Here is a 23,362-nt window from a genome sequence, read left to right on the forward strand (position 1 = left end):
GTATTGGCATGTCCTCACATGTTTTGGTCTACGCTGCATTGACCACCATGTTTGCAGGGGTGACTTGTACAGGGGTTGTATGTTTGGCAGAGAGGCCCACTGAAGCCAGGATGGCACGCACAGCTGGGGAACAAGGAAAAAAAACCCAGATAGTTTGGAGACAACAACGAAAATGTTCTATAAGAAAATCAAATACATATCCTACAGTTAGTACAGGGTGTCTATAGTTAAGCAATAACACAAGTCATATGAAATTTGTACATATCATATTCAAATGCCGGAAACAAATATACAAAAATGTACCAATCTTATGGAAAACACAATCTATGTCAAACCACTGCATTTGGTAGTTACAGTAATTATAGAATTTTGTTATAATTTGCTCCATTATAAACAAGGTATTTCTCCCTCTGACAACACCAATCATGATTGCCAAAAAGATCTTTTCAATGGGTTTTCTCCAATGCAAAAATGCCCAATTTTGCACTTATCATTTTTTAATAAATACATTATTTTTGACACAAAATCAGAGATGTTGAAGGAACAGAACTCTGTCTTTTTGCTGAAGAAATATCCTTTCATCCTCACAAGGTTTTTTTTTTTGCTTTGGGATCATTCCCTGGAAGAAGCTAACCTTAGTACCATCCTCCGTTGGCTCAACACTTTTGTTTGCTAACCACGCTTTGCGTTTTTTGCGCTGGTCGCTTCACCGCGGACTTAAAACCACCGCAAATATTTTTCCACGGCAGTAAGAGACTACAGTGCATGGTGCAACCACGAACTTAAAACCATCGCGAAAAGTCCTTTTTCCCACTACCGCAAAATTAAATCCCTGCGAACTGAAAAACAGTATACTGGAATAACCTGGAGTGTGCCCCAGTGAGAATGGGTGTACCCCTTACCTGTAGTTGTTATAGAGGTTGATACAGACACCACCAGGCCTGCACAGCTGAGAGTCATAGTCACACTCATCTACGTCAGTCTCACACAGGGCACCTGTAACACCTGCTGGACAGCTGCAGCTGAAGCCATCTGCCTCCTCATGGCAGGTGCCACCTGACAACAGAAACATGCAGATAAAGATCAACAAATCCTACTTTCTAGTAGCTTGTTTTCATTGACACATTTCCAAACAACAACTATAGATTTTGCCAAAGAAATGTTACATGTATGTAAAGTGTAAACATGAAAGACACGAGTGAACAACTGGTCAGAACTCGAGATTTGTTGTCATTATGCTTAATACTGGAAATGCATTTAAGTTTGTGGTAAGAAGAAAATGAAGTGTTTGCGTTTCTTCAAGTTTGCGTCAATGCTAAAGTCACATACTGCTACTACATGTATTAACAGTAATGGAAACACGGGCACCTACAGACAGTCAGTCGGAAACCACCTAATAAGCAACTCAGCAAGGGTACTACAGATATAGATAGACAGAATAATTGCAACACATTATGATACTTAGCAATGTATAGTACATACATGTAGTGCTTAAACAATGGGCAAGGTGGGGAGAAGAAAGACTTTTACTGTGCGCATGTTTTGAGTTTGCAGGGAAAGATCACCATAAAAACTACAAATTTTAATTAAATAATTAAACCACCACAAACTCCAAAGCATTTAATGGTAGTTCACCTTTATTCACATGGTAACCTATATCCGTTGTTTTAAAAACGAGATATTTCGGGATGTCTAGTTGATGGACGTTGGTTTCAAATTACAATATTTTCATAGCTTTCCAGTCTGAAACACTCGTCTGTCGACTTGATATCCCTAAATACTCCTATTCTATCTACAACGGATAATGGTTACCCCATGGATAAAGGTGAACTAGCGTTACAACAGGGTCATTATGAGAGCCTAAAAAAATCAAATCAAAGTTTAGCAAAATAATCTGTGGTTGAAGTAGGTGTATGTGTGAATATATGTGAAAAGATTCATATCAAGACAAAGATGTGATACCATTGTAACATGGCTGTGGATGACAACGCCTGGTGATGTTGGTGTCCCGGATGATGGTACCACAGTTGTCACCTGTGTAGAGCGGAGGACAGGTACAGGTGTAGAACGCGAGTTGCAAGTCTGTCCTGTTGTGTGCCTCACATGTCCCTCCGTACAGACAAGGATGGCTTAAACACGGATTTTCTGTGAAGGAGAATATTTGGAAGTTGGTCAGAGATGCCTTGTACTGCAGCTGTCTTGAATGACTGAGAGTCAAGTCTTAACTCTGTCATTGAAGACAGTACAAGGCTGTGGTTTTCTAGACTTTAAGTGAGCATCAAGGTACATGTAGCCTCTCAATATGCCCAGTTACTAAAAGTACTGTCTTTTATAAAACAAGCTTTCCTCAGAGAAACTTCATTCTGTGCTGTGGACTGTAGTGATAGGTTGTCACATACTGGTAGCCTTTTTGAGGCCAGAGGGGCAGTGACTTGTTAACTACTGTGTCTATGGCATGTTTGGATGGTGGAGCCCATCCCTCTCCTTCCACTGTCATTTTCCTGTCCAACCTACAGGTACCCATTTTTTGCACCTGTAATACAGTAAAGAGCTTTTCCACAGGACACAACATTGGTGGCATGTCTGGGGATTAGAACCCAGGACTTCAGGGTTCTGGGCCCCAAACCCCTAAACGTTACGCCAACATGACCCCAGTGTTCTACCTTTTTGCAACCAGCTAGCTCTAGCATGTTATCTGGCTATATTTTCCAATTTCTCTTATTTTTCCAGCAATCTGTGGAGCCTGGTAGAGGCTAAAACGTCCATACGGAACTCATTTGGACTTGAATGTTATACGCATGTATAGAAGTGGGTACTGGTACAGAATTTCCAGTTCCGGCTCAGGTCCAGAGGATCAGGTCCAGGTCCGGACCTGAACCTGGACCTGATTCAGTACTAGTATGTGAGAAGTTGTGAATGGACGATACTGAAAATAATGGTCCATTTCGCTATAAAGAAATATGTTTAGAGTAGAATTTGCCCCACTGGCGTTTTAAAATCCTACAAGGCTAACTGCATTTGTACGATTGACTGTAAAACTAGTGGTACAAATGACTATAGACTCTTTCCTACTTTGCTCTTGTTATTTTCCGCGACTGGTAAGCCCCAAGAGGTGATAATACCTAATCATATAATCTGTCTATTTTCCAATAGGTCCAACATCCAGTCTACTGATTTTTTTTCAGCTCCAGTTTTTCCTACGCATATGTGAACCCACTGCTGCCCTATATAGTATATGTGCGATTAGGTAATATAGACATTGCTGAGTATACCCATTCTCCTACATACGCAGAGGGACCACAGTCGTGTCAAAACGACTTGTCTTTACCTCTGCTTTCTTGTGCACTCAGACCAGTTAGGGAGCGCCCTACTTATAGATATTAATGAGCTTGCCCTTCTATGGGCAGTCAGCCATTGGGGATCGGGCGTAGGAGGATAACATGATTGGCTGATAGCTTCCCAGCGGACTTTGCGAGACAGCTTGCGAGAAGAACAAGCCCAAGAAAGGCCAATTCTCTGATTGGTTGACAGCTTGTTTGTGGCGACAATCATAATAACCACTGATAGGGCATGAGATAGCAGGGCCCCAATAGGCTAATGCCGTTGGGGACCGGGCGTTAGGAGGATGAGTATACCACACCTCCTTGGCAGGTAGCAGCTGTCTCATCTGTACCATCCCCACAGTCCTCTACTCCATTACACACCCACTCCAGTAGCGTGCATGTACCATCCCCGCAGGTTATCTGCTGTATAGGACCCAGGCTTGGGCAGTCCGATCCTAATGAAAAAAAAGACTACTGTAAATGCATTATGTTTGCGGGGATTTAATTTCGGGAAAGAACTTTTTTGCGGTGGTTTTCATTTTGTGGTAGCGCCATACCCTGCAGTCTCTTACTGCCATGGAAAAATATTCGCGGTGGTTTTAAGTTTGCGGTGAAATGGCCACAGCAAAAACCGCGAACATTAAACCACCGCAAAAGTTTCTGCATTTACAGTACTACTACTAGTAACAACAACAAAATCCTTGGAGAGAACACCATGAAAGATAATTGAAGATCAAGTTTCAACTATTCTAAAGAACTCATCTTTAAGAAACCTTGTAAATAAACCACAATTGCCGACACAAACTTTTTTTCTGTGGAATATTTTAAATGCAGGAACTTTCTTGGTGGTTTAATGTTCGCGGTTTTCACGGTGGCCGCTTCACCGCGAATTTAAAACCACAGCAAACATTTTTCCATAGCAGTAAGAGACTAATGTGCATGGTGCTACCTGGAACATAAAACCACCGCAAAAAGTCCTTTTTTTCCGCTACCGCGAAATGAAATCCCCGCGAACTTAAATGCATTTACAGTAACACTTTGCAAACATGTAAATCGGGGCTGCTAGATTTGATACTTGATGATTTGTAAAAGTCTGACTGTTAGCGTTGGCAACTTCTTCTTGATAATGAATTATGTTACCGTAAATGCATTTGATTTTGCAGCGATTTAATTTCGCGGCAGCGGGAAAATTGAGTGTTCGGAGTGTTTTTTAATTCGCAATAGCACCATCCCGCAAACTTAAATTTTTTTACAGTACTGTCCTGTAGTCGCATACTGTATTATGAAGAATCGCGGTGGTTTTAAGTTCACGGTTCAGCGGTGACCGCGAAAAACGTGAATATAAAACCACCACGAAAGTTTCTGCATCAACAGTATTCAACACATATGAAAATATAAGCTAAGTCTTGAACCATTTGTCATGTAGCTTAATAACTTATCAAAACATACATGAGCTATATATGATTTAGCAAACAAAATTGTTTGGGATTAAATAACGTTTTTTTTGTGTGTAAAAATATGAAATCATACAGGGCTGTACTTGTAGGAAGTGTAGTTAACATTACTACAGTATACAATGTATATACATAGCACTATACCTGCTAGACTGGCAAGTATCAGCACTAGCACCTGGCACTGTAGCAGGCTGGCTGGCATACTGCCCATAGCTAGTGGCTGTGTTTAAGGACATAACAACATCATATCGTAGCAATTCCACATAAAGCATTAATTGTCTATAGTGGGAAGATATTTTCATTATTCTAGTATACGTACAGGGACACATTCTACGATCTGAGCACATAGAGTCTCGGATAGCAATTTCTACCTGTTATACTAATTTCATATACCAAACTTGATTTCAAAGTCAAAGAAAACAAAGTGACTGACCAAAAATAAATAATCTACTGCAACGCTACTTCACCTTTATTCGTGGGGTAACCTATATCCGTCGTTACAAAAACAGGATAATTAGGGATACAGTATCAAGTCAACGGACGTTTCAAATTGCCAGATATTCAATATACGGTTTGAAACCACCGTCTGTCAACTTGCTATCCCCAAAAACCTTGTTTTTTTCTATAAACAACGGATACAGTTCCGCGGATAAAGGTGAATAGCATTATACCATCAACTCATGTGTATCTTTCACATTCCTGACCACTTGTTAGATTTCACGAAGGCAACTTTTTTTTGGCCAAACGTTTTATTTTCACGCTCGCATCAATTTTGGGGCTCCCAGAGGACGTCATCCTTGTAATAGAATCGGTCATAATGGCCTTATGTAACGTTATGCAACAAAATAACGCTACGTTATTTAACATTGTTGTTGTTGTTGTCCTTGTTTAACGTCTATTTCTCCGTCAGACATCATGTCCCAAGGTGCTAAAAATACTTCTTACAATAATAACGTTATACTTTTTAATAGCTAACTTGAGATGACCGCCATGGCATGAATAGTGACACGTTATGGATTTAACGTTACAAAAATACTTAGTAAATCGATGGAACAACATGTTAAAAAGTATCTTCAAACTTACCTTTTTACAATTCACTTTGCCACAACCATGTCTTCATTGTAGCTTGTTTGTAAAGCTACATGTAAGTGTCTAAGGCGATATCTAAACGCTAATCTAGAAGATTTTTGCCACACACGACGCTAAACTCTCGAAACTATGTAACATCCGGTACTTGACATCTCAACTTTGACCCTCGGTCACAATGGGGTTGGTAGAAAAAGCGGTCCAGTTCGGTATTGGCGGAAAAGCGGACCGCCTTTTTCCTGTGTGTTGTTACGCCACCTGACAGAAAATGATAGAATTGCAAAATATATTTCGAAATATTTTCGGAATCCAATAAAGGGCCTCAAAGTCCTCTGAATAGACTAGGAAAATAAACTTTTGTATTAAATGGAAACTTTATGTTAACTTTAAGAAAACAAAAGTCATTATCTTAAAAATCTCCGGCCAAAAATCCGAGTGAGTTGCGGTTCTGCAGGTTCTGCAGTTCTAAATACCGTTTTAGAAACAATGGATATAGGTAACCCTCGGATAAAGGTGATCCAGCGTTACATGTATACCAGACTGATACTTTGATAACTAGAAAGTTACAATTTGAACCACGCTAATTGTACATCCACGAAAGATATGTATGCATTATACACGCAATATTGATAAAATCCATACCTAGACGAGATATAACAAACTCCATTTCCGCGGGCGCGTTAAAACTTTCCTACGCCTATCAGTGAATAGTTTAGCCAGATTGGTAAGTCACTGAATAAAGAATCTCTTTTTACACAACCTTTGTTTTATTTCCAACGACATTTTTGCAACCGTCTGTCACTTTCCTTAGGGCAATTCTGACTTGTTCACATTGCACTGCAGTTAATTATATAACAGTCAGGTGTCGCTGCTTACAGATGCAGTCCCAAACGGCCCATATTATGATATCTCCTGTCTGTATCAAGGCTTATATGGGCCTGCCATATCCTGCCGACAGACAGATGGGTTATTCCTTACATTTCCCATACCTACCGTGCCCTTTGGTGATCCTTTCCTGTAGGAGATAACATTCCGGGCTAGCGGACACTCTCCGAGGAGATGTTGGTGGGGAAGTTTGTGATGTTTTTATCATATGTCCCGTTTTTTTGTTCGCACTCCCCACCAACCTTTGCTGCATGTGGCAACGTCGCAGCATATGTTACCATATGGGCAGGGATTGTGGGCAGAAAACGGAACATTTGATAAAAAGGTCACAATCTTCCCCCACCAACCTCTGCTTGTGGAGAGCACTGGTAGCGGAAACTTCACGGCACGAAAAACGGTGTTTAAGCGTGCTTAAACCATACTTAATGTTGTCGTATCTTCCTTCTTGACAGATGTATACACCGCTGAGTTCGTAAAGATTGCCTTTAAGTTGTCTTTCGAATTCCGTAAATCCGGGTTAGTCCGTGTTTTCCAGTTGTCTTTCACAAGTGAATTTTAATCTAAACGCCTATAAACATGTTTAGAATTCATATTTACTTCTTCTGAAGCCTCTCTACGTCTCATATACGTGTTCACTAAGAGGGTCATAATGCATTCAGACGCACAGACCACATGCCCTTCCTCTGACTACAAAAAAAAAGATTATCGGCCAGTCGACCGACCTCGTCATTCTGAAAAATTTCACCCACTTCCAAACATGGCAGGGCGCGCCCTCCGACACATGATGAAATATCATCAGCCTTGTTATTGTACCCCAAATATTAAATGGCAGACAGACATAGCAAACCTTACACCACAAGTCACAGTACATCTATTTAAAGAAATACAACTTCACTTGCAGAGACTGTCTTTCTAAAGCTAGTTGTACGATTGACGAAAGTATTATTTGCGATATTAAAACTCAAGTAAACTATGCACTTGAGTAAGTTAATGCCATTAGCATCTGCACCCCCACCCTCCCTACCAGCCATTGACGGCTCAGACCAACATCCAGGCATATCGGGTTATTCCCGAGCACAAATGGTTAGATATGCATAGAGATCATATATTTATAGATGGACGAGTCCACACTGCCAGAGAGAGGGCCGCGTACACACTGACTATCTACGGTAGTACCTATGTCTTTTACGCTTGCCATGACACATTGTGAGATACCATATATCTTTCAATTGCTTTATTATTCACATAAGACTATGATTACCCTGCAATATTATTGAAGGAAGGTTACTGAAGCATAAGTCATAGACGACTCCCTCCCCCCATAGTGAATGGTATTATCCATTCTAGATGTCCGAAAATTGCCGAACACGACCCCACCCCTCGTCGCCAGGCGTCCCAGCATTCCTCTCGGGTGAAGTAGAGTTTGTGATCGGCGGGGAGTCTGGATGAGAGGATGACATTAAAATAGATCGTCATTGCCAGACCAAGGACACACTCTAGTACGCACGGGACCCTATATCAGTCACGTATCTATAGGACTTCAGTACTGGCTTCATACGACTTTTGACGGGAAGAGAATTCTTTACTGAAGAAAAGATTCACAATGAGCTGGCAACAGTATGTCGACCAACATTTGGTGGCGACCCAGTGCGTGACTATGGCTGCGATTTGTGGCTTGGACGGCAGCATTTGGGCTAAATCCCCCGGCCTCGAGGTAGATATATAAAGCAGTTTCTCTCTTCTTTTAACACATTTAGTTACCACACAGTTCTCTACTAGACCAAGAACTACCCAGCTTTGTGGATGATATAACTCAAGTGTTGTGACATCCCGAATGTAGTTTTATTTAGTGTACGCGAAATTCCGAGTCTCACATCTGCGTCCGCTCCGAGACGTTTTTAGTCATGTCGGACATGTTCGCGACCACGTGGTCCTTGCATGCCGGCATTCATATCACCCCATCAGTTCCCAGGCAGTGTCACATATACATTGTTATCTGTCTGTATAGTATATACCAAGTATACGCCGATAAGAACAAGCTATTGCTTTGTCTAGGAGTTTGAAGTTGACAAGAGAAGTCCCAATGGTATACCATGGGTAACAATCTCTTGGAGAACGGCTGGGCATGCACCTGTTCGCATAGATCTATTATACAGACCTCCCTGAGCGACATCAATAGAAGGTCTGCATGCCTTTTCGCTTCCCTAGAGGGTTTGTAAGCCATTTTGGTTAAAGGCCTATGTTGTAACATTTCGGTCCAGAAATCGGAAACATTCTCGAAAACAATGACTTCATGTGAATAAGAGATACAACGTTTTTTTAGCATATGTGCATCGTTATTTGGTATTCTTAGTGTTTGTTAACCGTACGAAAAGCTACATATGTACCAGTGAGTTTCTGAAACCATCTCAAACTAGACCCTCCTATTCTTAACAACAACATACTGTACGCTTGTTTAAAAGATTACAGGTTTTAAAGCTTTACTACGTAATATTTGAACAATACAAAAAGTTGATTTTCCTGAAATTTCTCTACGTAGCATTTAGTCTTTATTCTGATGGTCACAAAAAAAACTCGGTAGTATACCTTTAAACGTGTTTGAAAGGTTACGGGTTTTAAACATGTTTGGATGATGCAATGATGTTGTAATCTCCCTCTCTAATATTGGTATGCAATTCTATTTTGTAGACATGGTAGGAAAATCTGCTTTCAATATCGTCCTAATGTTACATAATGGACCACGTGACACGTTATTGGTTAGCCTGAATTCATGACAAACAAATGGTATTGCGAAGTTGAACGCAAGGTTACCCTTAAGTGTTAAGTTGACGTTCACAGCCGAGTTTGCCAGACACCCCATAAATGCAAAGGAACAACGCATTAAAGTACATTGCTGCCATGGTCTTCCTAAAATTTCTAGATCTGTTTCATCGTTGGCACGATCCTCCATGCAATGCAGACCCTCTCAATAGCCATGCAGTCGGGAGGAAACTATAGCATGACGAATCTTCCCTTTACGGAGAAGTCTGGATGATTACACTGGAATTGAATTTATTTTCTTTGGATGCCGGAATTAAATTTTGACATTCTACGACATCAATATCCGTTTATAACTTTTTTTTTTGTAATCTATGGCATAGATTTGCTCTTTTTGCTTTGTAAGATTTACTGTATGATAGTATGTTTGTTTTATAACTGCCTAAAAGTTATGCAGCGCCCAAATTTGAACGCCATCCATATACTCAAAGTAATATCTTTTAAATATTTATGTTGTATTAAGATATGTGACTCGGTGATTGAGATTCACTCAAAGTCTTTTCTTATTCTTATCTATACAGCAAAGATACCTGCATGACAAACCTCAAAAGTCACGGAAGTTGAAGATTACGCACTAGACTAAAATGTTGGAGGACATGGCATGCAGATAAACGAGACGAGGAGTGAAAATGAATCATTCATAAACAACTGCTGGGATATCATCGGACCTCCTTATAAAGTTATACCCAGTTATGATTGGGTCACATTTCCCAACACCAGCCATGGCTGTTTGAGGGACGAAAATAAAAGTGTATGTAAAGAAAATATACAAAAATTGTGCTCATGATTATACTTTTTCCTTTGATGTTTTGTTTGTGTTTTATATCCTACTTTTCGTTTGGAAATGCGACCCAAAGCGTTTTGCAACTGTTATCATAAATATGAACAAAACCGGGAACGTCTTGTATGCAAGTGTTTCCCTCATCAGGAAAACACGTTGTCATGTTTTTTAATGCGTCAGAACTGCAATACTGTCTGTAACACATATATATGCATTGCCAGATTAGATACCAAAATACAAAAAATGTACTAGTTAGCTAGATCAAACGTGCACGTGGATGGTAGATACAATTGAACTTCGCAGGGATTTAATTTCGCAGTAGTGGGAAAATGGAGTGTTCCCGAGCTAGCGCCTTATCGACTGTAGTCACATGTTTTCATGGAAAAACGTTCGCGGTGGTTTTATGTCCGCGGTGAAGTAGCCACCGCTAAAAACGCGAACACAGAACCACCGCGAACATTTCTGCATTTATACTATTATGACAAACCATATGTCCACACAGCACCCCCACCCCCTAGATACAGGACATCCCAGGGTGCCATGTACAGCTGACCACACATGTAGCTTCCATGCGCCCTCTGGGAGGGGTTCTCCCCAAATTTGGTCCCACACGTCCACTCACCCTGATGTGCTTTCGACATTTTCGGAAGCTAGAAGAATTTGATTGTCGAACCGACCATGGCTGCCTGGTGATTGGAATTTTCACAAAAATGTTGGGCTGTCAGAAAATGGGTGTAATCATTGATGAATGACCATGAATCAGAAATTGATAACGATATCTGTCCCTGCGTGGATAATATAGGATGACATAGGCAAATATATCAAATAAGGTTAGAAATTCCTCCAATGATTGCAGCAGCCTCCATTGATTGTAAAAATTCTCATCCCATTCTAAACATTCCCATGTTTTAGGACGACCAGCCTTATGGAACAGTAGTTACGTACCAGTAGAAACCTTGTACAATTGTTGTTATTATGTGATATCATGCCCAGTTCACATACCTAACTATGTCGGTCAGTTTATATAGATTTATATGTACAACCCCTAGCAAAAACGAGACAATTAAATCAAGTTTTATTGAAAAGTCTTGCCCGTGGGCTAATTGCAGGTAACATAAAAGATTCAAACAGTGTAAAATGCAATATCACAAGTGTACTCTAGTCTAAAACTAGTGAAAGCTAACTCTAGATCCTGGGTTATTGGGTTCGACTCCTTTTTCGAAGACAGTGGAAGACGAAAGACAATACTATACATTCCTGAAGCTGAATAATGAAAACTTTATAACATAATACGAGCGATCGCGATGATGTCACTTATTGGTATACATTACGTTAGCTATTTACCTTGATTGCTTCTACTTTTTAAATCAGATTAGAATTGTTAGATATTACCTATATACGCCAAAATGTGTCACTGACGAAAGGAAGGGGAATCTATACCTGAAACATCTGGCTGTTTCCAAAATCATATCCAGTTGCTTGTCAATGAGCCTAATCTGTTGTTTGCCGTATCTGGATGTCGTACTTTCATGAGCATATTAGCAATAAAATAGTTCAACTGCCATGTATCTATTAGTTGCCATACATGTACATTGTACCAGTTACAATTCTCGTGCAATAACGTTCTTCTTCTATAGTACTTTGGAAAAGTGGTTTAGGAAGAAAATGACGTCCATCAAATGCGTTAAGGGTGTCCGAGAGTTACTAGTTCAGGTGTCACCCCTTGTCGTTTTTGTTGAGAGAAATTTAAAGGTATTGCGACCTGATCTTTCTTGACGGGTTTAGATATTTTGGCTCAACTTTTGTTCCGTGAACCACATGTGTGCCCACAACAGATGGTAGAATGTTCCGAAAGAGGAGCTGGTGTTGAATACATTTGACGCACAACTGACACACGCGTACAGATGTTATCACAGCTGTTGTCGTGTCTGGCGGAGAAGGAACATAGATATTTGTGCCACCCCATTACCGGCATCAGCCTTTGTGTATGCCAGGCTCCAAACGTCGCTGGAAAAATAACAGAAATAGGTCAAAAGGACGGATGACACAAACTTGGTCGGCCAAAACTATAGTTTGTCATTTCTAGTGATACCAGCGTGGAGACTGGCAGAGGCTACAGCCTCACGTAGATTAAGGACACGAAGTTTTTTTTTTTTATGGTGGCAGATGGTCACTGTTGTATATTATTTTACGTTGCACCCGTCATATTTCTTTCGGCCATGAAACAGGTGTTGTTGTTCACCGTTCTGATAGAATTACTGGGTTCGGATTCTTTTATAGGCATTCCCTAGGGATTACTTTTTAGATTTCGACTGAAGCAATCCAATAGATACAACTTGTACAATACAACAGTGTTAAACTGAAACACATCAGGTAGTATAACATCCTAGTATACATATTGTAATTCTGTACATATACAAGTACAACACATCATGTAGTATAACATCCTAGTGTACATATTGTAATTCTGTACATATACAAGTACAAGTATAGATTTTGAACAGTTGTAGTTTCCATTCTAATTTATCTATATGTTTTATTTTCATTCTATGTTGAGTATACAATTCTGTATGCCACTGTTTTACTTTGTAATTTGTATTTGGGCATGATTTTGCGATGAAGTTAAACTACACATTTCTTACATCGACTGTTCGAGACTTAGTGTGAAATACAGGGAATATGTTATGAATCTTAGCTTTCAGGTGTCAGATTTTTTTCTCTTAATCTGTCTGGACAGTGACCGAACAAAAAATACTTTGCTTCCGTAGACGTTATCGCAGGAGTAGCAAAACTATATAAAAGTAACGTATATTTAGTTTCAACATCTTGTCGTCACCAATATTATCTTTATTGGCGTTTCCTCTCCGTTCTTTTCACAGCTGTCACAAGACGAGGTCTCAACAATGGCGAGAGCCTTCACTAGTAATGAAGTTTTAGTTCAAAGTAAGTCCTTTTCGCAATTTATTGGTCCTGTTCATCTATGTATGTGATATTAGAGGGATTTGACGTCTTATTCCTTTGGATTACCTTCAGAAAATGATACGTTTTATTTATGGGAAGCGCTTATTGTGAAAGGACCGAAAAGCCTGAGGATATTGAGCATGATATGTACGCATGATTTTGCAGAACCTCCGACATGTAGTTATATTTGTATCCGGTAGGTGCGCTCGTAACCTGCACGTTCCACACGACCGTCCAAACAAAGTTACTTTTTATGTGGACAGTACAATTCCGAAAAAAAAGCAATAAGCCCAACCCTACACTACTACCTCTCTGCCCGAAGAGCCATCAATACCGAAAGTTCCCCTGCAGTACCTTGGTATTAAAGCCGCCATGAGGCCCATATCAAACTTGGCCTTCGTTTTTCCCACCCACCTAACGTTACCAAATACCAATGATAAGGATCCGTACATGTTTGCGGTTCAAAAACACACAAAATAAACTGCACCGAAAATATAACATTCTTAGTGAAGTATGTGTACCTGTGGGGACTGTAATTCGTAAGTTATTTCATCGGAAATTTCATTTAGGGGAATGAACTATTCCGAGAATGACCGGTTCAGACTTCTAGGTTCATGACTGTTGCGAATTGCGATTCTGTGTATTCTGTCTCACTGACCATGACTGTATAAATATTGTATTCCAGATGGAATTAGAATAGGAGGAACAAAGTACATCTATCTGAGCGGGGACGATAAGCTCATCAGGGGGAAGAAGGACAGAGGAGGTGTTCACATAGTGAAAACTAAAACAGGTGAGTGTTGTTGCCATTCAATTTATATAGAGATGGAATGCTCTACCAGTGGTTGATACACAACGCCAACGTCCATACAGCCTTAATACACAACGAAGTTGGGATAATACTGCCTGCACTTCACACCACCGCTTGTTAGGCGTCGCTGCAGTACTAGTGGGGAGTATTCGTGACTGAGTCAGTATCCCCCCTCATCACATGCAGCTAGTTCATGACTGAATGGCAGTTTTTCTTCTGGCTTGAGTTTGTGTGTGTCTGTGTGTGCTTGTATGAGTGCTTGTCTGTATGTGCGTGTGTGTGTACATTTTCAATCAATCAATCAATCAGTCAATCAATCAATCAATCAAATCAAAAATGGTTTATTATTGAAACAAGGTTCTGTCGGATGAATTGTGTCTTGTAGTACATAAAAACTCTGCTTGTTTCTACACACATAATCAATTTTCCAATGTAGATGAAAGTTTGTTGTTTAGATTGCAGCTATGTTGATTATATTTCTTGTTTGTTGTTCGCATCGCAGCCTTTATGACGATATTTATTGTTTATATTACAGCTATGGTGATGGCACTGTACGCAGAGCCGATCCTGCCAGAGCAGTGCGCCTGCGTGGTAGAAAAACTGGGAGACTGGCTGATTCAGAACGAGCTTTGATTCGGCGCCGAAAATTATCATTTCTGCTGTATGGAATTTACAATTTACAAGATCATAATTATAACTAAACTAATGTACATCCAAGAATAGTTTCATCAGGTTGGTAGAATATATAGGAGAATTCTTTTTACACAGAAAGTCACTCCCAGCGATGAACCGGGACGAGGGGGGATACAAGCTTAGCCACGTTTGGGATTGTTTTCTAACCGCAAAAGCGCCACCTACATCGGCTGCATATAGCGGTGAGAAGCAGAACTCCAGTTAGAAGCTCTGACGAAGGTGTCTGAGAGACATTGAAACGTAAGCTATGTAAGTACCTACTGGTTGTGTGAAAAGAATTCTCCTATATCCTAAACCCATGTACAGTTGGACATGATAAACATGTCTGAAATGATCATAATAAATAAATAAGCCTTTGTAAGGCGGCACTCATTGATGTAAATGACCATTTTTGCATGCGGAATAAATTTCACTTTGTCATAACTTAAGCAGAGTATCAAGCGAATTTGACGTCTTTTTTTGTCAACAATTAGTGACTGATGTTAGCAAAATCTACGAAGCAACAACATTAAACAATCCTTTGATTTTAATCCTTAAGACATAGTGTAAGTAAAAACCACAGAATAGACGTTTCACCTTAAGGTAGTTTCTATCTTTAAGCTTTTATTGGTGGGAAGTTTTCCACAAAGTTTCTTGTTAGACATTTAGCCTTTGCTAAGCCAACACGACTTTAATTCGTTATCACTTCTAAATAGTATTGTATGATTAGAAGGATAGATGAAGGGAAAGACTAGAGGGGTAGATGAAGTAAAAACTAGGGGCATACTTCTTCTACTCAGAAGAAAGAAAAAATGTACAACATGGCCTACAGAAAGAAGACAAGACCATACTTGAACACCTGATGTACGGGTATACATTTGTGTGTCGGGTTGTACTGCCATAACACAACACTGCCAGACTAGTAGAACATCACAAATCCATCTGACGCTAGTTCACCTTTATTCGTGGGGTTGCTTATATCTGTTGTCAGCAAAAACAGGGCAATCAGTAATACATTATCAAGTCACCGGACGAAAATTCAAATTGCAAGATATTCAATATACCGTTAGAAATCACCGTCTGTCAACTTGCTATCCCAAAATACCTTATTTTTTCTATAAACAACGGATATAGGTTAACCCGCGGATAAAGGTGAACTAGCACTAGGTCGTAAGATTAGGGTGTTCATTGCATCATTACAATTTCAAACGTACCGACCTTTTGTAATCCACGATATTTATTGATAATGTAATGGCATTGGACGTGGTTACGTCGGAGAAATGATCGTTGGCATGACGTCATGTACATGTATGTTTAGAATTTAAATCTCACTTTCGTTACTGGCTGTTTGAAGACTGCAGTTTGCAGCCGAAGTACATGTATACCAGACAAATGTCATGTGGATGATAAAGAATCAATTTTATCTTCTGTATGAGTGTCCTTTTTTTAGCTAAGGCGACATCAAATGTATCCGTTGCTTCTCTGATTTTTCCTAAATTGTGTGTATGTGGCTCTGAATGGCAATATTTACAGGTTTGTGATAGCAAAACCTGTATTATTTTTTCTCTGTTTTTTTTCTTGAAAATGACAATCCGAGAGGTAACAAATAAAATTGGGGTGGCCTAATGAGAGTTTAGTTGCCTGAATATAAGTAAACATTGATAGTTGCTCTCCTCTGAGACAAATCTTATGGCACGGGTTTGTAATGTTACTGTTAAGGTAGGGTCCTCCCCAGAGGATGGAATAACGTAGGTCCTCCACTATACTCCTAGCCCAGCTCCACTATACTACTTTTCAAATTTAGTGTGTTTCTTCCCTATTTTCTTTGTTAGTTTTGCTGAAATTAATGACAATTCACAGACTTTTGTGCCAAGTGGCATCACTTTTCCAGTCAGCATTGTCTGCAAACGTGCATGTGAATGTGCGATGATCAAAACAATAGTAGTTTTGCCACTTCACAACAAAGGAATCACAATAATATATTATACTTAGTATTTGACACCCTCTGTCATTGCAAAATGAACCCGTTTTCATGAAAGCTAAGTGCATTGGTTCGGGTTATTTTTTTCCACAATACTAAAAAAATCTGTGGAGAACCCTGTAAGGGATGTCCCTGTAGCTCAACTGGTAGCAGCCTCACAGATAAACTCCTGGTTCCAAGTAGCTGGTAACAGGGAGACCTCGAAGGTTCTTTGTTTAAGGAGGTGCCTTGAACTCATTATTTGGAAGCAAACTCTGAAAATGTGCCATGCTACAGAACCAGCAAGGAACCTTGCTGCCATATAGTAACTCTACTACCTTTTATTGTCTTGTACGAGGGGTGATCAATAAGTTCTGGGCCTCACCAAAAAATAATGAGCATTACTCAGATTTCGAAGTGTAGATGGCAAGTATTAGGTCTTTTTTACGAATGTGTACCAAAATTCAAATTATTGTGATCATTACTTTGCAGGCGACACCCAGTAACGGTAGATAAGAGAGAATGAAAAAAACAAAACATGCACAATTGAGCTGGGACCTGAGGTGTGTGGGTCAACTTGCAATGCTGGAAGTCAGACACCCACTTCTTTCTGCTTGAAATAAGAAGGGAATCATTATAAAACATTTTGATGATGTCTTTGAAGAATTTACGGCATGGGGAACTCTGCTGACACGTATGATCACAGTTCACCCGTTTTTCTTGCCACTTAACTTCTGGTTGCCAAAAAAACGTTGCCTGGAAAATAATGACTGCAATGATTTGAAATTCAGAGGATATTGATAAAAGACTCTATACTACGAAGATGTGCCCGGAAGTTGAGTTGTGCTTATTATTTCTTGGTGAGATTGAGAACTTATTGATCTCCCCTTGTATTTTCTTTTCACATAAACTTCCAACCAACACAATGCAAAGGACCAAACACAAGAAAGATGGCATCAAGGTTTCTACCTTTATAAAAAGCAGCACTTGTACCTAACAACTATTATTGCAGCAATAACGTATCACTGATATAAAACTGTTTCAAACTGTGCTCCAGTACTACAGTGCTTCATACAAAAGGAACATGTTCAAAGTTTTAAAACGTATCACTTTTTTTCTTTCCACAGTTGATTCAAGCATGCACTAGTTCGTTACATCTGAACTTTTGGTCATCTACAGAAGTTCTCAATACATCTTGTAGAAACATACTGATGTAGCTAAACATAGCAGTTTGGAACTGTAGCCAGGCATGATTTCTTAACCTTTAACCCCAGTAAGGGTACTAAATGTTAAGATGATGTTTAAAGGCAAATAAAATTTCTTTACATAGTATGTTAAACCAACCCTGTCATATTGTAAAATGATATTAAGGGTGTAAAAATTCAACATCATTGCATTATAGAAACAATTTATATTGACACCTACTATCATAGTAATAACACCTCTTGTGGCTGTTCGAAAACACGGCAAGTATGAAATAATATCTTTTTAGTGCCTGTAAATATGAATAACATAAAGGTTTTAGTACCCTGAATATTTTCCACTTTGTAGCCGAAAATATTACATACGAATACTTATAAACCAATCCTTATCACTCTAAGTCTAGATCCAACTAGTTGATCTGACATCACAATAACTTTTTTCAGTCTGTATTCTCCACTGCTTATGCTACGGTCACATTTGCATCGATGCCTGAGGCTGTGTAGCCTTGGTTGGGCTCCGAAGCCACAAATGTGTCCAGTTGTTTTCATCATGAGAAATTTCCTCAAGAGAAAGTGGTCCTGGATAGGTCACACCCTCCGGAAGCCAACATCCAGCATTACACACCAGGCTCTGACCTGGAACCCACAGGGCAAAAGGAAGAGGGGGAGGCCCAAGAACAGCTGGAGAAGGGATACGGAGGAGGAGATGAAGAGTATCAGCAACAACTAGCAGGACCTGAGGAAGAAGGCCCAGAGGCGGGTACAATGGAGGACTATCATCGGTGGCCTATGCTCCAACCGGGGCGAAGGGCCCAAGTAACTAAGTTTTCATCATAGATCACAGTGTCATTTGTCACAGGATCCTGGATAAATTTCAACTGCCAGTTAAAAGAATCTGGGGGCCTGGCCATGCCCAAATATAGTCTGGTAGCTGTGGGGTGTCCCACAGGGCTGCGTAGGGGTCACAATCAAAAGTGAATAAAAATAGCCACTTTTCCAATTGTGATCATAGCATTAGAGGGGTCAGTTTACACTGCTTATTAACTGTACCTTAAATTCACCTGTAACAGTAGAATAGATGGATATGTGGAGTTCTGTTATGAACACAAAAATGTACTATCTTGATATAGTATCTATCATCAACTCTCTTTTCTATTGATAACTGGTCTGTGACAAAACATACTGTATTTTTAATTAAATTAGTCCTCTATCTTTAGTTAGTCTTAGGTAATACGTGTATGTCCAGTGTTCATCTGCATTGCTGTACTTTGCAGCACTTGCAGAAGATGTACACTTATATGTTTCTAGGTACTACAATTATGTCAAGATTTCTCAGTTGGTTTGCTGGCCCTCGGCAGTCTGGGGGTTAACACTGATCTCCACTTGTTGCCTGCACACCGGGCACGAACCGTTCTGTTTTAACCATCTATCCACGCACTTAGAGTGGAACTCGTGAGCACACGGCATCCTCCGGAGTTTGTTTCCCGTCTTGTACTCTACCATACAGATTGTACAGGAGTTTTCGTTCCCCTCGCTGGCTAGGCGCTGCGCGTCCTGTCGCGTGAACTTCCGACTCGGTAGCTGGGCGATCTCGTCTTTGGTCAGTCCACGCGGTGCCTCATCCTCTTCAACCTCTACATCACCCCACATTTCCGCGTCACGGGGAGAAAACATCCCCATCACTTCTAGAAACCCGTCCCAAGAGTCACTCGACTCATCATCTGAGAGCTCGTCTTCTAAAAAGTCTTCCCATGAGTCATAGTCCTCATCCCAGGAGTCGCTAAAGTCCGAGGAGTCAGAGTCCGAGCCGTTCATGGCGTCCTCTTCTTCGAGAAACGACCGCAGAAACAGCTGATACGCCAGCATGTCCAGCTGCTGTTGGAAGGCGGACGCTCCCGAGCCTTCCCGCGGTCTCCCCCGCCGGCGGCCCGTGAGGCGGCGTCTGGGGCGGTTTACGGACCCGGCTCCTCGGCTGGGCTGGGAGCTTGACCGCCGACTTGCGGAGGCGGTTGTTCGGCGTGGAGCCCGTGCGGTTGTACGACCGGACTGAGTGGCGGTGCTGACCGTGGCGGAGTTGGGCCGTCTTCTCCGGCCGCGCCCACGACGAGTTCCCGCGGTGGCGCTGGTTGTGCTGCTGGTGGATGCTTCCTCTGACGCATCATTACCTGAACAGAACAGCCAACATTCAGTCTTTACTTACTCAGGAGTTGTATACTGAATTTGCGTAATATCACTAATGAACATTACATCTGTTCACGGCACAATCCAGAAGAGATCTAAAACTTTGATTAAAAACAAATAGCATAAGGATTATATAGGAAAATAATGATTAGTGCGCACTCCCTACAAATTGAAAAGGGCCAAAACTACAAGTCACCAGCCAACGAGAAACTGTGTCCAACATGCCTTAATCATTTTTAATGATAATGACTAATGAGAACGAATTCTACTTCATAATAGACTGTCCAACCTACGATAAAGACCAACAAAAATTGTTAAAATCTATTTATTGTACATAAGTCTGATGCAATATTAATTACCATATACCAAGACAGAGATATTCAATTCGATATGTTCTAAAGAAGTGGCATGCATAACATTAACTGGTTTGTCTATACTGTTATCAAAAATTAGATTTAGATATTAGCAATACAAGAAGCTGAATGTTCATGAAATGTATGTGCAAGTTGCCATCTATTGTACCTGTTACAATTGTCACGTTCTATCTTATTCAGTCTATATATTACATGTACCTGTATCACTGGTGTTATTGCTGGGTCTAGCTGAAGCTGGTCGGTTGTTCCGTCTGCGCGCTGCCGCCCCCCTCAGTCCCGTCAGTCTCTGTTGTCGCCCGCTGTCCCGACCGCTACTGTGGCCGCCCTCCCTCGGGGATGACTGTTGGGTAGTCTGTCTGGGTCTCAACTGCATTCTATTGACTGGAGCTTGCTGGGTAGCTGTTGGACAATGACAAATTACTCAGTAAATGCAGAAATGTTTGCGGTTGTTTTATGTTCACAGTTTCTGCAGCAACCATTTCACCACAAACTCAAAACCACAGCAATTTTTGTCTTCTCCACAACCCCTTGTCTAACTCTAAGTGATGTACCATATGATATACTATACATTGCACAGTACATGTACATTTCATTATAATGTTATAACTAACAAAGCACAAACTGAACACACAACTGTTACAGATCTTTGAACATTGAATACAAAAAAGGTGCTTTCTGAAATTGTATAGAAAATAACAATACAAAATAATATAATAACAGTTATCTTCCCCTCAAAACACCATTCAATCTTAGTAGTCATCTTAAAGTTTGTAATTTTACATTTGCCAATTACCTGCATGCTGATTAGTTGCTGGTTGAGTGGCTATGTGCTGATTGGCTGCTGGTTGAGCAGGTGTGTGCTGATTGGCTGCTGGATGATTAGGTGCATGCTGATTGGCTGCTGAGTGATTGCCTGGTGATTGATTGGCAGCAGGCAGGTTGGTGGTCCTGAGTTGCAGCCTTCTGGCTTCTAGATCTTCTGGGGTTGTGTTCCGCCGGTCTCCCAGCATGCCTTGCTGTCTCAGGAGTAGAAAGTCCTCTTCAGGCAACCCTCCGATGTACATGAGATATTCCGCCTCCCTGGGGGTAGGGAAACAACAAATGTTCAGATGTAAGCAGTGCTCAGGGACCAACTGGTGGCCTGTATCACACTCATATTCAACCAGGAAGCATCTTTGCGCTGTGGCAAGTACATGGTCAGTTCCACTTGACCACACCAGCCGGAAATTGAAATGACATCTGACTTCCAGCAAGGAAATACATGAATGTTTTTTTTTTTTTTTTTGTTAAAAAAAAGCACTTCAAAATTTATAACCGGACCTATGCCATGTCGCTGACATGGGGCTGAAAATTTCTCAACGAGCTTGAAGGTACAAGCTATCAGACGGACATACTTGCTATATTTTGGCCGTAAATACTGTTACACTGGGGTCAATAATTCATTACCCTGGAGTAGTCTTACAGTTACACTGATTACGCTCGTTAAAAAACAAGAATAAAGAATGCTTCATGCAGACACAGTACACAGGGTTCTCCCCAGAATTTTTTTAGAATAGTGGAGGGGTTGGCAGAAATAACCCGAACCAACGCGCTGCACTTTCATGAAAATTGGTTCATTTTGCAATGACAGAAGGTGTCAAATACATGTATTACAAGTATAATATGTTATAGTGATTCCTTTGTTGTGAAGCGGCAAAACGACTATTGTTTTGATCATTGCCCATTCACCAGTTTTTGCAGACAATGACGACTGGAAAAGTGATGCCACTTGGCACAAAAATCTGTGAATTTTGATTAATTCAGGAAAACTAACCAAGAAAATAGGGAAGAAACACACTAAATTTCAAAAGAAGTATAGTGGAGCTGGGCTATGAGTATAGTGGAGGGCCTCTGTTATTCCATCCTCTGGGGAGGACTCTGGTACACTGTATCAGGTCTTACCTGCGTAGTTGTTCCAGCTCCTCCCTCCTATCCGTGTCCAGGGACTGCAGGTGTTCCTCCTGAGTCACCATCCGTCCATGGAGATCCCAATAAAACAAACAAACAAACAAACCTGCGTAGTTGTTCCAGCTCCTCCCTCCTGTCCGTGTCCAGGGACTGCAGGTGTTCCTCCTGAGTCACCATCCGTCCATGGAGATCCCAATAAAACAAACAAACAAACAAACAAACCTGCGTAGTTGTTCCAGCTCCTCCCTCCTGTCCGTGTCCAGGGACTGCAGGTGTTCCTCCTGAGTCACCATCCGTCCATGGAGATCCCAATAAAACAAACAAACAAACAAACAAACCTGCGTAGTTGTTCCAGCTCCTCCCTCCTGTCCGTGTCCAGGGACTGCAGGTGTTCCTCCTGAGTCACCATCCGTCCGTCAGACAGAGTCACCAGCTCCTGCCGCGAGCGTTCCCGCCACTGTTGGACGAACTCCAGGGGGTTGTCCCGCCCCTGGTGTCTCCTACCACGACCTGACATACCGCCGCCAGATGATAGGTGGCGCTGTGGAGACAGAAAACAACAATAGTATCAAAATTGCTATTGAATGCTACAGCAGCAATTGTGTGTGTCAAACTAAATAAACTTCTTAAATACAAATAATTCCACATGCATGTTCAGTGCATCCACAACTAATTGCACTTAGGGGGAGGGGGATTGACGTACTCAAAATCTAGGGAAGTCTGGTCATACTGGGGTATGTTCCCCCAGAACATAATTTTAATTTTCTAACTTACTGACAGTTGAAAAACACAAGTTTGTTGACAAAAAATTGGACAGTGTTTTTTTTTTTCATAAAAGTTGAACTTACTAGTAGAATAGTGGAAAGCATCCAAGGTAGCGCAGCATTAAGCCAAACCTAACCTCTGCT

At 40.9% G+C, this 23,362-nt stretch overlaps 3 protein-coding genes across 5 annotated transcripts in view; 1 reads left to right on the forward strand and 2 right to left on the reverse strand.

Moving 5' to 3' along the window:
- LOC118422258 (neurogenic locus notch homolog protein 2-like) overlaps window positions 1-6,035 on the reverse strand; it is a 25,273-nt gene extending 19,238 nt beyond the window's left edge. Inside the window, exons 1-6 of the mRNA XM_035829776.1 lie at window positions 5,861-6,035; window positions 4,922-4,997; window positions 3,641-3,778; window positions 1,963-2,145; window positions 903-1,056; window positions 19-123 (exon numbers count right to left, since the gene is read on the reverse strand). Of these exons, the coding sequence (XP_035685669.1) occupies window positions 19-123; window positions 903-1,056; window positions 1,963-2,145; window positions 3,641-3,778; window positions 4,922-4,988 (647 nt within the window). The 5' untranslated portion in view covers window positions 4,989-4,997; window positions 5,861-6,035. The remainder of the gene's footprint in view (window positions 1-18; window positions 124-902; window positions 1,057-1,962; window positions 2,146-3,640; window positions 3,779-4,921; window positions 4,998-5,860) is intronic.
- A 2,106-nt stretch (window positions 6,036-8,141) lies between these two features.
- LOC118423149 (profilin) lies at window positions 8,142-14,760 on the forward strand. The gene is made up of 4 exons (XM_035831152.1): window positions 8,142-8,462; window positions 13,226-13,289; window positions 13,993-14,100; window positions 14,654-14,760. The coding sequence occupies exons 1-4, from the start codon at window positions 8,352-8,354 to the stop codon at window positions 14,749-14,751; spliced, it is 381 nt and encodes a 126-aa protein (XP_035687045.1). The 5' UTR covers window positions 8,142-8,351; the 3' UTR covers window positions 14,752-14,760.
- A 2,939-nt stretch (window positions 14,761-17,699) lies between these two features.
- The window catches only part of LOC118423629 (E3 ubiquitin-protein ligase RLIM-like), a 10,772-nt gene continuing 5,109 nt past the window's right edge, over window positions 17,700-23,362 (reverse strand). The window contains exons 2-5 of one of the 3 annotated variants that reach the window (XM_035831859.1): window positions 22,793-22,995; window positions 21,301-21,587; window positions 20,706-20,906; window positions 17,700-20,117 (exon numbers count right to left, since the gene is read on the reverse strand). In XM_035831859.1, the coding sequence (XP_035687752.1) occupies window positions 19,285-20,117; window positions 20,706-20,906; window positions 21,301-21,587; window positions 22,793-22,971 (1,500 nt within the window). In that variant the 5' untranslated portion in view covers window positions 22,972-22,995 and the 3' untranslated portion in view covers window positions 17,700-19,284. Of the gene's footprint in view, window positions 20,118-20,705; window positions 20,907-21,300; window positions 21,588-22,448; window positions 22,659-22,792; window positions 22,996-23,362 lie in introns of those variants that run through there. The other 2 variants (XM_035831862.1, XM_035831861.1) reach the window with 2 other exon arrangements.

This window comes from Branchiostoma floridae, chromosome 9 (genome assembly GCF_000003815.2).
Source record: "Branchiostoma floridae strain S238N-H82 chromosome 9, Bfl_VNyyK, whole genome shotgun sequence".
Classification (NCBI taxonomy): Eukaryota; Metazoa; Chordata; class Leptocardii; order Amphioxiformes; family Branchiostomatidae; genus Branchiostoma; species Branchiostoma floridae.